Source organism: Rousettus aegyptiacus, unplaced genomic scaffold (assembly GCF_014176215.1).
Source record: "Rousettus aegyptiacus isolate mRouAeg1 unplaced genomic scaffold, mRouAeg1.p scaffold_m13_p_12, whole genome shotgun sequence".
NCBI lineage: Eukaryota > Metazoa > Chordata > Mammalia > Chiroptera > Pteropodidae > Rousettus > Rousettus aegyptiacus.
Window position 1 is genome coordinate 55,274,819 of NW_023416287.1, and position 14,189 is coordinate 55,289,007.

General features: G+C 36.8%; 1 protein-coding gene across 1 annotated transcript in view; it reads right to left on the reverse strand.

Moving 5' to 3' along the window:
• Positions 1-341: 341 nt before the first annotated feature.
• Positions 342-14,189, reverse strand: part of CLUL1 (clusterin like 1) — a 30,141-nt gene continuing 16,293 nt past the window's right edge. The window contains exons 6-8 of the mRNA XM_016164542.2: positions 6,180-6,394; positions 2,918-3,102; positions 342-616 (exon numbers count right to left, since the gene is read on the reverse strand). Coding sequence (XP_016020028.2) covers positions 613-616; positions 2,918-3,102; positions 6,180-6,394 — 404 coding nt within the window. The 3' untranslated portion in view covers positions 342-612. The remainder of the gene's footprint in view (positions 617-2,917; positions 3,103-6,179; positions 6,395-14,189) is intronic.

Here is a 14,189-nt window from a genome sequence, read left to right on the forward strand (position 1 = left end):
CAAAGTTCTGGAAATGGATGGTGTCTACAGCTATACAACACTATGAACATACCAAACTCTACATTTAAAAATAGTTAAAGCAGTAATTTTTGTTATATTTTACCACACACACACACACACACACACATACACACACACCCAAAAACCAAAAAAACAAAAAACTTATGCAGGAAGGTATAGGTCTTTACCAAATAAAGGAATGAATTAGGGATATTTTCCCAAAAAGTCAATTATTATATATTAAATTCAAAAGTAAATTGAAAAAATAATTTTTTGTTAATTAGGAAGTGGAATGTGTATAGCAGAAGTGATAGAACACAGATACTTCAGTGATTTAATATTTATTTAATATATAAACATATATAAAGAACTATTAATGTACCATAGTACATTAATATGCATATTTGATTTTTTTAAAAGGAATTTTTATTGTAATTCAATTTGAATAGCTAGTCAACTGCCCCTCAACATAAGAAAATAGTACTTCATAATACATAACTGACAAACATTTCTGCAACTATGATTATTGTATTACCCTATATATTGCAGGAATTTCAGGTCTCAGCTGAAGAAGTAATTCTATTCGCTGGATATAGGATGCATTAGATCTTCTTACCTTTTAAAAAAGCAGCAATAATCAAAATATTAATATATTATTTATGAACAGAGTCTTTTTTCTTGGACTAAAAGTCCAGAATGAGTAATAGAATAAATACTCTTGGCTTTTGAAAAAATTAACACATAGCAAAATAATAGAAAACCCATATGTATGGATGTTTTTAATAGCACTATTTAAAAGCATCATCACACATCCCCTTGTTTGATGAAATTCTATGATGGACTCTGCTTCTGACATGAGTCTTTACTCTGTACCTCACAAACACACAGCGTTTGCTCAGTAAACTTCTGTTGCTTATAACTGTTGACCCTGAGAAGGAATACATCCATCCAGAAAGACTCCCTGTGGCTAACTGGGCCCAAATTCCTAACCAGAGTTTCATGTACACTGCTTATCAGAGAAAAGCCACAGACTGAGATGCCAAACTTCCTGCATTGTTTCTGCAGGCTGAGCTGACTCTTATAAAAGAGTTCCTGGATCATATATTTCAACCAATGGGCTGAGATCCTCTCCAGCAATCAGTACTAAGCAGCTATAGCCTCATTTGCATCTTTACTGCCAATCAGTGCTATTTGGACCAATCAAACTGTGCAAATTTGGATTCTTCGTTTGCATAAAAATGGACCAATCAGAGACCAGGGTGGGTACTTTCTCTATCTAATATAAGCAGGCCTTCCCTTTGTTTTGGAGGAGTGCACTTTTGGTTTTAATAGGTGGCTGCATTTCTCTTATTTGCAAACCATTCACCTGAATAAAGTTTCTCCTTTTACCTCACGCTAGACCAGGAACTCCAGTTGGCACTGGATTGGTGGCAGTGACATTTTGCTGAGTACTTGGGTTGTGCAAGGTATTCTGTTATAGCCTGATCCAAGGCCTGACAGCTGTGAAAGTTTGGAATAAGGATATAAAACACTTCCACAAACAGTCAGGGAAGTCAGGCACTCAGGAAGCTAGATTACTAGATGAGATTTCCAGAAAAGGACCCTAGATATATGTTCCACTCTATAAAACTGGAATTCGTATTTTAGCGAGCTACATATTTGCAGCTAGGGCACTTAACAAATATTCACGTGATCAGAAATGACTGGGTTGATTTCCAACCCCCGCCCTTTTCCTTGTTATTTTCCTTAGTATGTTTCTCTTTCACTGTTTGCAGGTTTGAGACCTTGATGTATTGACCTGACCAGAACACTGACAAAATCTTAAACACTGTATTGAATAGGATGCATGAAAGAACAAATTCAGTTAAGCAAACTTGGAAAATGTTCATTCTGTTGAATAGCCAAAAACATAAAAGCTACAACAGTGAGATAAAATTTTTCATTTATTAGTAAAGTTTTAAAAATTGAAATATTAGTTAGGATATGAGGTACTTCAGATATTACTGCTATCAAATATATATGAAAAACAATTGAAGGTTAACCTTTAAACAAATCACTCTACTTGGAATCTATTTAAGAAAATAAATGAAAAAATGTTAATAAAAAATAGTAAGATGATAATAGTGATATTGTTAAATTGGTGAGATTGTGGATAATTTTTGCCTTCTAATTTCTGTGAAATTTATGATTTTAGAATTTAACAACTATAAATTAAAAAGTAAAAATTCATACTGCCTTTGTGAAAGATCATCTTACAATCCTTGTTAGCAAATAATTTGCTCAAAATCTCAGTTTCTCAATATCTCATTTCCATTGTCACTGCACCCTCACCACTTCAAAATCTGTGAACAGATGATTTTATTGAAAATATTTTTATTTGGAGATAATGTATAGTCAATATCTATTTGAGCAGTAGCACATAGTTTCCTTCTCAAAAACCTATAGTATCTTACTGTCTCAAACCTATAGAGTTTGAGCTTCAGGGATGGTTATCTGGTTTCCCCTTTGATTTTGTTCATCAGACATTAGCCTTCCATTTTAGCTGCCTTGGTCTCTACAACTAAAGAAAGAACTCAGACTCATGCAGGTAAGATGTTCCTGAACAGAGAGAAGGTCAAAGGCCCCTACCGGGAGAGATGAGTTTAATAGGACTTCTCAATATCCCTAGTACCAGACACTCCACTTCTTATAAGAATTCCCATTTCATCATACTCCTATCGGGATTTTGTATTTTTTTCTAATTTGCAAATTTGATTTGCAAAAAAATGCTATCTTGTCTTAGTTCTCATGTCTTTGATTATTAATGAGGTTGAACATATTTTCCAGGTATTTTAAAACTAGTGTTTGTGTTTTTTCCCATAATCGAATTATATCTATATTTGCCAACAAAGCATACCTAATTGGGTACTCTGCTTACCAAATCTTAAAATGTTCCTTGAAATGTTGTACAGCTTTTGACAATATGTAGCTAATGAAGTTAGAACTCTCAGCACCTTCTTCAAGAGGGATCTTGAAGGTGAAATTGGAGGAAGGCAGAATGCTTAAGTCTATCATCATTTCATCTTCCTTGGAAAAATTTCCTTCAAGAACACCTGGGACTACCTAAGAAGAAGAATTATACTGTAAATGATGACTAAATCCCAGTGCACAGTCAGGATTAATTTAATAGCGCATTAGTCAGGATAGGCTAGGTTACACTGAGGTAACAAATTTGCTCGAACATTCCAGCGGTTTCCTTCCACAGAAACTTATTTCTCAGTCATGTTACATGTCCATTAAGAGCTCTATACCACTTAGACATTCAGGACCCTTGTTGACAGAGGCACATCATCTTATGGCTGTAGCATATGGAACAAATGGCTTTCTTTGTGTCTTCGGTAGGAAAGAAAGTGGACAACCACACATGGACTCTTCACTATCTCAGTATAGAAATAACCCTTGCCATTTTTGTTCACATTTTGTTGGCCAGAACTTGCCACATGGCACCACTTAACTGCAAGAGGAACTGGAAAATGGGAGTGAGCAGATGGAATAGCTGGTGAGTGCTGCCGTCTATGCCACAAATGTTAATGTGACACACCAAGTTTTATGCTGAGTTTTCCCAGGAGATTTATAATTTATGGGTTTTTTGTGTGATTTTTATAATAACCAGTTATCTGAATCACATGTGACTCTCTTAATGAATTTTCAAGTGCATATACTTTGATTTTAATAATTTCAATGAAACCACTGACATGCAGCTTCATGTAACTTTAAGAGAACTATTTTGAAAATGTTTCAAATAAATTCCCTATCAAAAAACTAAAACAAAATGTTAAGACAAAAACTGGTAATTTCTAAATTCTAGATTATAAAGGAATAACTAACATAACTTTTCCCCCTTTCCTTTTGGTGAATATAGCACATATAAAAACTGCAAAAATCATTTATGTTTAGTTTAATAAATAATTATTAAACTAAATACAGCTAACTAAGTATAGCTAATACCCATGCAACTACAACCAAAAGAGCATAACTTTTTTCACCTGTTGGGATTTGTATATTTTTTACACAAGGTTCCTCTTCAGTACTTGCTGTTTTATGGCTTTGCACTTTCCTTTTCACGATGAAATGAGAGCTGTTTTGAGAAAAGTAACTTATAGGAAGTTCAACAAAGTGGGTAAGCCATTCATTCTGCAGAAATATTGCTTGGGTTGAATACCAGTTCTATTATTTACCAGCTGCGTGAACTCAGACAAGTTGTTTAACTTCTCTGTGCCTCATCTGAAATATTTGGAAAACAATAATACCTACCTTATAAAAAAACGTTCTTAGAACATTGCCTGACACATAGTAAGTGCTCTTTCGTGATGGATTATTATAAAAATGTATCATTGAAAACCATAATGTTATTTTATATGAAGGTTTTTATACAGAAGTGCCTTTGTTATCAGTATAAAGAATTTTAGATAAATATGTCAGTGTTACTGAGAGACCCTAGAAAGAAAGCAGATTGAAGCATAGAATGGGAAATACTGACTACAGTAAAAAAAAAAAAAAAAAAAAAAAAACAGTTAAATATTGACTATGCCTTCCTAAAGAGTGAAATCACTGTTAATGTTTTTCTTAAAATTTTATTTTTCAAGAGAAGAATTTTTCTTCATTATATTAAAAGGGTGATCAAATATATTGAATTATTTTGAGCTCTTTGAGTATAATCTAATGGAGTAATAGAATTAGAGTTAGTGTGGATTGAAGCAGTGACTTTCAAAACCTTTGACTGTGGTCTACAGTAACAAATATATTTTACATCATGACTCCAAACATACATATGTCTATGTATATGTATATACACACATAAATGTACACATAATGGAAATGAAAATTCCATGACATGTGCATATGACATTAAATGTAATGCACTCTAATATTTTCTCTTGTAGTCTGTTCTATTCTGCTTTTGTTGCTATTGTTGTTTTAATGTGCTGGTTATGACTCTTTAAATGTATTTGTCAAACCATACACGGGCTACAACTCTACAGTCTGAGAGAGAGTGAAACACTAGGTTACAGGATGTCATAGGTCAATTTCCTAGAAGAAAAGCTTGAGATCCAGACATGAATGATTCACTGAAGTGCCTTCAGGGAAACTTTTAGGGCATGTGGCAAGCCAGACAGAGAAGAGGGAGAAGCCAGTTGATACTGTGGCTTCAGGTGACATCTAGCTTCAGCCTGATCTTGCAGGGCCTCTGAAGCATAAGTGGACCCAAGGACAGCCCTGTGGAGAAGGTTGCAGGTCTGAGCAGTTAGCAGTAGCAGCAGTTAGAGATGGTTGTGGGATACCCAAAGATCAGGGGAGGCCACCAATATTATTACATCTTCAATTGTTCTGCCCAGTGATTTTTGTATCCAGGTATTTTGTATCACCAATACTAATCTCATCAGAAATCACTAGCCTGGCACATTTGTATATTGATGTAATGTGTGTGGGGTGAGGATTGAGTCAGGAAAGAAATTCAGTCACTGTTTGTTATATGTTACATAAAGGTGTTATTAATTGAATGAGAGAGACATGGTTTAAGTCCAACTTAAGATGACAATATGCTTTTATGTAAAGATTAATATATAAATATGTTTAATTCTCAAGGTAAGTTAGCAGCTTGTGTCAAAAACTAATAAGAGCTATGATTTACAGAGCTCTTGCTTTGTATATGGGACCTATACTAATCATTTTATAGAAATACATGTTAAAGTAGCTATTATTATTTCTATTTTCCAGGAAAAAAACTGAAGCCTAGAAAAGTTAAGGAACTTTCCCAAACATATTCAGCTGGTAAGTTTCAGAGTCAGGTTTTGAACTCAAGTTACTTTACCTGAAAGTCTTCTCTCTTAAAAACTACATTGATCAGGTTTCTTCAAGATTACCTATATTAGTTATAGCCCTATCGCTCTCAACAGAATTAGCTATCTCTGAATTACAAAGTATTTTGTGTTTTAAATTGATTTTCTTTATAGAGTTTTTTGTTTTCTAAAGGCCATGCACTCCATTATATCAAGTCAGCCTGAATACAATCACAATGGAAATATGAATATCCTCCTATAGCTGATTTTCAAATTCAGGTGTAATTATTAAGTAAATTAACAGAAAAATCACTGTATGCACATGTAATCTTCATATCTGTTCTTGAGTCTTTCCATTACCTTTATGGAATTGAAGATGTTCTCAGTTCCTGTAGTCTGATTTGCCAGTTCAGTCACCCAGCTAAATTGCTCTCTCATCTTCTCCATCAAATATGTAGTGTCCTCCAAGTGATGTTGTATCACCTGGAGAATCTGGCCATATTGCTGATTGGATATGTTGACCAATTTAAGGGCCTCATCTACTTTTGCGTGTAGTTCAGGTACATCAGGACAGTCTAACGAAGAAGAAAGTAATATAATAAAGAAAAAGGTCCACGGAATTTGGAGTTGGGCGATGTGGGTTTAAGTCCTAGCCCAGTGGTTCCCAACCTTTTTGGCACCAGGGACTGGTGCTCCTATGAGAATTTAATGCCTGATGATCTGAGGTGGAGCTGAGGTGGTGATTCTGGGGAGCGGCTGCAAATACAGATGAAGAAGCTTTGCTCACTTGCCTGCTATTCACCTCCTGCTGTGCAGCCTGATTCCTAAGTCATGGACCGGTACCAGTCCACGGCCTGGAGTTTGGGGACCCCTGTCCTAGCCCATAAGCTTTTTATTTCCAGTCTTTTGATTTTGAGTAAGTTTTTAACTAGGTAAAATATGAATGAATGAAATAACATAAAGTACCCGATCACAGGGCAGCATGCATTACAGGTTAGGAAATGTCCCTTTTCCATTTCCTTCCTTTTTCTCCTTTCTATGGTGTCTCCGAAGGTCCTCAGGGCTATTCACTGATATTCTGATCAGGACACATGGGGGATTACACTTCCCTGCCACCTCGAACCTGAGCACAACCTTATTCAAAGCTGTGTATCTCACTTCTGGAGGAAGACTTTAAGAACAGTTTGGGATTTATCATGCTCCCTTCCCTATGAAGGTGGAACTAGTTTTGCTCCATGTGGTGGAGTCGCATCATCCTGAGTGAGGAGATGTGTAGCAGAGCTCTTGCTCAAACTGTAACTGACAGGTTGAGAAATAAACCTTTGTGTTTCCAAGCCACTAAGAGTCTGTGGTACTTTGTTATTATTGCACAAAGCCTGTCTAAACTGAAACAGGGTTGTAGGAACTTATAGCTGTGCTAATGAGCAGCTCGATATAGTATAAATATTATCTGTAGACTATGGAAGTGTTTATGTGTTAGAGCATCCAGGATAATGAGATCATTATGGAAGAAGACCAGAGACTCTCTAAACTATGTCTTGCTGTTTACTGAAAGCTACATCTTCAGCAAGATAGGAATGGGGGAGAATCCACCAACCAGAAGCCAGGTGACTATTTCATCTTAGGTTTTAAACATCATTTATTTGTTCTTTTGACACATGGATATAATACAAGGTTCTCTGGTGCCTCACATTCTTGCAGAAATTGTTTTGGAATCTTCAGGAGAGAAAGACCTTTGTACTTGCAAGTAAACAAATTTGCAATTGTGTATGTTTGAAATGTAATTCAAGAAAACACTTTGAAAACAAAGGGAGTAATAGTAAACAAGATACAGTATATATATGAAAGGAGATACAGATATTCTTTTAAAATGTCTTCAATTACAAATTTATAGTTGTTAACTTTTAGAATAGTAATATAAAGATTTTTTTTTAATTATGGGGGGAAGAGATAGTGATTTTCCTCATGATCTTAGGCAAGTGGAATTCTACAAGGACACTCATTTGCTCTTTTTGAAAGTGCCATCCAGGAAAAAGATTTCTCAAGAAGAAAGGTAAACCTTCATGCAAAACACAATCATATGGGAAAGGAAAAAGTAAGCTATTCACAGATGACATGCTATTGTATACAGAATACATACACACACAGAAAAAAATAACCCTATTAAAACTAATAATTCATCAAGGTTGCAAAACACATGATCAATATATAAAAATTGATTTTATTTCTATACAATAACAGTGAACAAACCAAAATAAAATTAAGAAAACAGTTCCACTCAAAATAGCATCAAAAAGAGCAAAATGCTTGTGAACAAAGTTTTTAAAAGTGCAAAACTTGTACAATGAAAACTAAAAAAGATCTTTGAAAGAAATTAAAGATGATTTAAATGGAGAAACATCTATGTTTATGGGTTGAAAGACTTAATATTGTTAATACTCCACAAATTGTGCTACAGGTTTAATGCAATCCTTGCTAAAATCCCAGCTGCTCTTTCTGCAGAAATTGATAAGCCGATCCCAAAATTCATGGAAACACAAGGGACCCAAAATAGCCAAAATAATCTTGAAAACAAAGAACAAAGTTGGAGTACTCACTTCCTAATTTCAAAACCTACTAAATACAAGAAAGACGGGATTGGCATAGGACAGACATATGGATCGATGGACTAGAATTGAGAGTCCAGAGATGAGTTCAGTCAAGATGGCAGAGTAGGTAAATGCTGTGCTGGCCTCATCTCATGACTACATCAAATCAACAGAACACCTACAGAACAACCATTTTTGAGAATCGCCTGAAGTCTGGCTGAACAGAAGTCCTACAGCTAAGGACAAAGAGAAGAAGCCATGTGGAGACTGGTGATAGGGGTAGAGACACGAGATGGGCTGGTTCCATACCGACGTGTGGCAGTTGAGAATCTGAGGGATATCTCTGGCTGCAGAGCTCTCCCCAAAGGAATGAGGGATCCCAGCCCCACATCGGGCTGCTTAGCCCAGAGTACCAGCTGGGAAGAGAAGTCCCCACAACTTCTGGCTGTGAAAACAAGTGGAGTTTGTGGCTGAATGAGACAGAAGGCTGTAGGAGTCCCAGGCATTCCTCTTAAAGGCCTCACGAACAGACTTACTGATGAACTCACTCGCTCTGAGCTCTAGTGCTGGGGAAGCAGCTCCAAAAGCTTTGGGGACATATGATTATCTGGCTTCAGGGTAAGGGCTGGAGGGGCAGCTTTCTCCCAGACAGAAGTGCTGGCAGAGGGCATTGTTCCTTTGTTGAGTCCTCCACCATTCCAGCATACAGACTTTGGCAGACACCATACCTGAGTTTCCAACCACCTGGCTAACACCATTCGCCCTGCTCTGGTGATTCCCTGAGACCCCACCTCACACAACTTGTGGGTCCACCCAAACAGCTTCCAGTGGCTTTTCCATACAAACAAACAACCTGTCTTGGCTCAGGCTACAGACTTTCCTAAAATCTTTCAAGGGTTTACAAACCCCGAATAAGGAACGTCTGACCTCAGTGTGTTCTGTACCTCTTGCTAAGTAGCCCCAAGCTCGGCAGTTCGCAGTTGAGCCTTTCCTAGGCACCTCCAAGCCCAGTGAGGGTGGAAGACATCTGTGGATCACTTTGTGGCTCATGCCAGGTGACCCCAGGAAGATCACAGATAGAGGTGGCTGAAACTTGGCTTGTGGCAGGGCTCTTCCCAGGAGGCCCTGGACCAGCAGGCCCAGTGACCATCTCAGACCGAGCCTAGCCAGAGCACCACCTGGCCACCTCCACAAACAACACACCAAAAGAGCAGAATGGACAGGCACTAGACCCCTGCTAAAGTGAATCCTATTCTGTATGGTCATCCCCTGCACAAAAGCTTCTCCTCTGTAGTAACAGCCAGCCCTCACAACCAATTGACCAGAGGGTCAATACCAAAAACAGCCAAGGCTCCAACTACAACAGAAGGGCACACGCAACCCTCACAAAGGAAGAAAGAAGATATCTGGAGCACCCAGCTCAGGTGACTAGGGAGACTGCACCACTGGGCCGCATAGGACATCTACTACTCGACTAACACTGGGAGACAGAGCAGTCCTACCTAATACATAGAAACAAACCCAAGGAGGCAGCCAAAATGGGAAGACAAAAAAACATGCCCCAATGAAAGAACAGAACAAAGCTCCAGGAAAAGAACTAAACAAAATGGAGACAAGCAATGTACCAGACACAGAGTTCAAAACACTGGTTATAAGGATGCTCAGTGATCTCACTGAAAAGTTCATCAAAGAGATAGGAAACATAAAAGGGAAATAGAAAACATAAAAAAGAACTAGTCAGAAATGAAGAATACATTAAGAGGGAATAGACAGTAAATAAGATGACGCACAGATATCAAATCAGCGACATGAAAGATAAGGCAGCAGAAAACATCCAATCAGAATAGCAACAAGAAAAAAGAGTCTAAGAAAATGAGAATAGTTTAAGGGGCCTCTGAGACAATACCAAGCATACCAAAATTCACATCATAGGGACAGCAGGAGAAGAGAGAGAGTAAGGAATTGAAAACCTATTTAAGAAATAATGACTGATAACTTCCCTAACCTGGTGAAGAATGAAGACATACAAACTCAGGAAGCACAGAGAGCCTCAAACAAGAAGAACCCAAAGAGACACACACCAAGGTATATTATAATTAAAATGCCAAATCTTAAAGACAAAGAAACAACCTTAAAAGCAGCAAGAGAAAAGCAGTTAATTACTTATAAAGGAGCTTCCATATGACTATCAGCTGATTTCTCAACAGAAACTTTGCAGGCCAGAAATGATTGGCAGAAAATATTCAAAATGATGAAAAGCAAGGACCTACAACCAAGATGACTCTACCCAACAAAACTATCATTTAGAATCCAAGGACAGATAAAGAGCTTCCCAGTCAAGAAAAAGCTAAAGGAGTTCGTCAACACCAAACCAGTATGCCAAGAAATGTTAAAGGGACTTCTTTAAGAAGAAGAAAAAAATATATAAAATATGAATTAAAAAATGAAAATAACTACACATCTAGCAACAATTAGTTTAAATGTAAATGGAGTAAATGTTCCAATCAAAAGACATAGGGTGTCTGAATGGATAAGGAATCAAGATCTTTAATATGCTGCTTATAAGAGACTCACTTCAGATCAAAAGACATACAAATCTGAAAGTAAAGAGATGGGAAAAGATATTTCATGAATATGGGAATGAAAAAAAATCTGAAGTAGCAATACTTATACCAGATAAAATAGACATTTTTAGAAAGGCTATAACAAAAGACAAAGAGGGACCCAGTAACCCCCCTCTTCTGGGTATTTATCCAAAGAAACCCCAAACACTATTTCATGTGCATTCATATGTTCATTGTAAAATTATTTACAACAGCCAAGATATGGAGGCAACCTGGGTGTTTATCTCTAGATGAATGGATAAAGAAGAAATGGTGTATATAGACAATGGATTAGTACTCAGCCATAAAAAAGAATGAAATCTTTCCATCTGCAATAACATAGATGGACTTTAAAGGTATTGTGCTGAGACAGAGAAAGACAAATGTCATGTGATTTAACTTATTTGTGGAATCTAGAGAACAAGATAAACAAAGAAACAACAGAAACAAGCTCAGAGAGCATTTTGATGGTTGCTGGATTGAGGAGCAGGGAGATTGATGAAGGGGGGAGGGATTAAGAGATACAAATTGATAGTTACAAAATAGTCATGTGGATGTAGAGTATAGCATGGGGAATATAGTGAAAAGTATTGTAATAACTATATGCGGACTTACTGGGGTGATTACTCTGGAAGTTATGTAAATGTCTAATCACTGTGTTGTATACTTGAAACTAATATAGTATTGTATGTCAACTATAATTGAAAAAATAAAATATAAAAATTAAAATAAAGAAAAGAACTGAGAGCCCAGAAATAAGCCCTTACATTTGTTGTCAATGGATTTTTAACAAGAGTGCCAAGACAATTCTATGGGAGAAAAAAGTCTTCAATAAGTGGAACTAAGATAACTGGATATCCAATTGCAAAAGAAAGAAACTGGACCCCTACTTCACACATATACAAACACTAAATCAAAATGTATCAAACTTAAATGCAAAAACTAAATTTATAAAACCCTTAGAAGAAAACACAGGTGTAAATCAGTGTGGTTGCCAGAGGCCGCTGGGTAGGAGAGGGGGCGGGAAGAGGGGAAGTAACAGCTAATGGGTATGGAGTTTCTTCTGGGGTGAAACTATTCTGGAATTAGATAATGGTGATCATTATACAACTTTGTGAATACATTAAAAACCACTAAATTGTACACTTTAAAAGGGTGAGCTTTATGCTATATCAAGCGTATCTCAATAAAGCTGTTATTTTAAAAAAGACTCTCATATGATCAGCGGGACCCAGAGCACCTTAAGGCATGTTTTAGTCACCACATAGATGTAAGAACGAATGTCTCCAGAGAAGGAAGAAAGAAAGCCCATATTTGGCGTTGTCTTTTATAAAGTGTGACAATATGTATTCCATTAGCTTTAGCTGCACATCAAACAGCAAATATTTATTATTTCTCCTGTTTTTGTGCATTGGTTGGACTATTCTTATGTCTGAGCCAGCTCCATTGGGGCCAGATGGTCTAGGATGGCCTCATTCATATTTGGGGTCCTCAGCTGGTATGGCCAAGCCTTCTCATCTTCCAGAAGGGTAGCTTGGCTTCTTGACAGCGAGAGAGGACAAGCCTTAAATTACAAGCACGTATCAAGGCTTCACTTTGGTCATGTTTGCCAATATCTCGTTGGCTAAGGACAGACTTATAGCCAAATCCAGATTCAGAGATCAGTGAAACAGATTCCACCTCTTGATCGAAGGAACTTCAGAATATTGTGGTCATTTTTTTTTTTCATCTACTGTATATATGTGCCCTTTAGTCTGTGAGCATTCCCAGTTTATACCTGTTGTTCTGAGTAATTATTAATATTGCCTACATCACTTTCAAAAGAGATTCAGTTTAATTGATAATTACATGGTCTTATAGAAACTAGGCCAGAGACAGAAATTACTCAGTATTAATCACATGTGCCAACAACCTGTATTAAAAAATAAAATATTACCCAAATAGATGGAGCCCCCACTGTGCTCCCTTCACATCACAACCCTTTATTGTCGCAAAAGGAAATTACTATTTTGAATTTGAGTGTGTATATTCAGTACCAGTAATTGGTATGGGAAAAGAAGAAAAGAGCCACTTACACTGTATCTGTTTAAAACTGGGACCAAAAATGTATAATAAATAGTGGGGAAAAAAGATTTATAATGTTTTGGAAAATATTTCATTTATTTTATATTTAACAAGTATAAGATTATAATTATAGCTATGTGCTTAGTTTTAGAATAAAAGGTGAATCAAATGGTAATTGTAGAGGCAAATCATTGTTTGACAAAATATATGAGAGTTGTCTGTAATAGCAAAACGTCGGAAGCAACTTAAACATATTTCAGTGGGAGAATGCATAAGTAAATTGTCGTATGCTTACATAGACTAACATATGACAGTGAATTAATGAATTAGAACAGCATATGTTCACATGATTAATCTCACAAACTATACTGCGTAAAGAGCCAAGTGGCAAAAGAATACATAAGCAATAAAATTTATGTTGTTAAGAAAAATGATCCAAAACTTGGAAATAAGGCAAGAGAACAGCTGCATGTCCTCGCAATGTCATATAAAACATTGGTTAAGAGATCCACCCAATGACTACTAAATTCCCTAAGGCAGGGGTCCCCAACCTCCAGGCTGTGGACTGGTACCTATCCATGGCCTGTTAGGAACTGGACGAGCCAGCGAAGCTACATCTGTATTTGCCGCTGGGCCATAGGGGAGCATCACCGCTTTAGCTCCACCTCAGATCCTCAGGCATTAGGTTCTCATAGGAGCACGGGTCCCTGATGCCAGAAAGGTTGGGGACCGCTGCAAGGCCTGAGGAAATGATCCTTGTTGGATTTACTATTTACTGTTGATTAGGGCCAGACTCTATGCAGTTAGATGTAAATTATAGATTAGAAAATTACAACTGATTTTTGTCCAGTGGAGATGTAAATTATTTTGGTCTAATGGAAAAGATAACTGCAAAAATTATAGTTTTATTGCCCTTTAGTACATTAACTAATTTTTTAAATCTAATTTCGCAATCTTACTTCAGCATGCTGTCTATCTTTGACTATAAATAAATACTTCAGGCAGTCTCTCCTATACTCTCCTGAAACATCTTGAACACTGCTGTTTCCTCATGAATAAATTAATCTTGACACGTGCTCATTTTATAATTGTATGAGTCGTATTTTTAAGCTTAA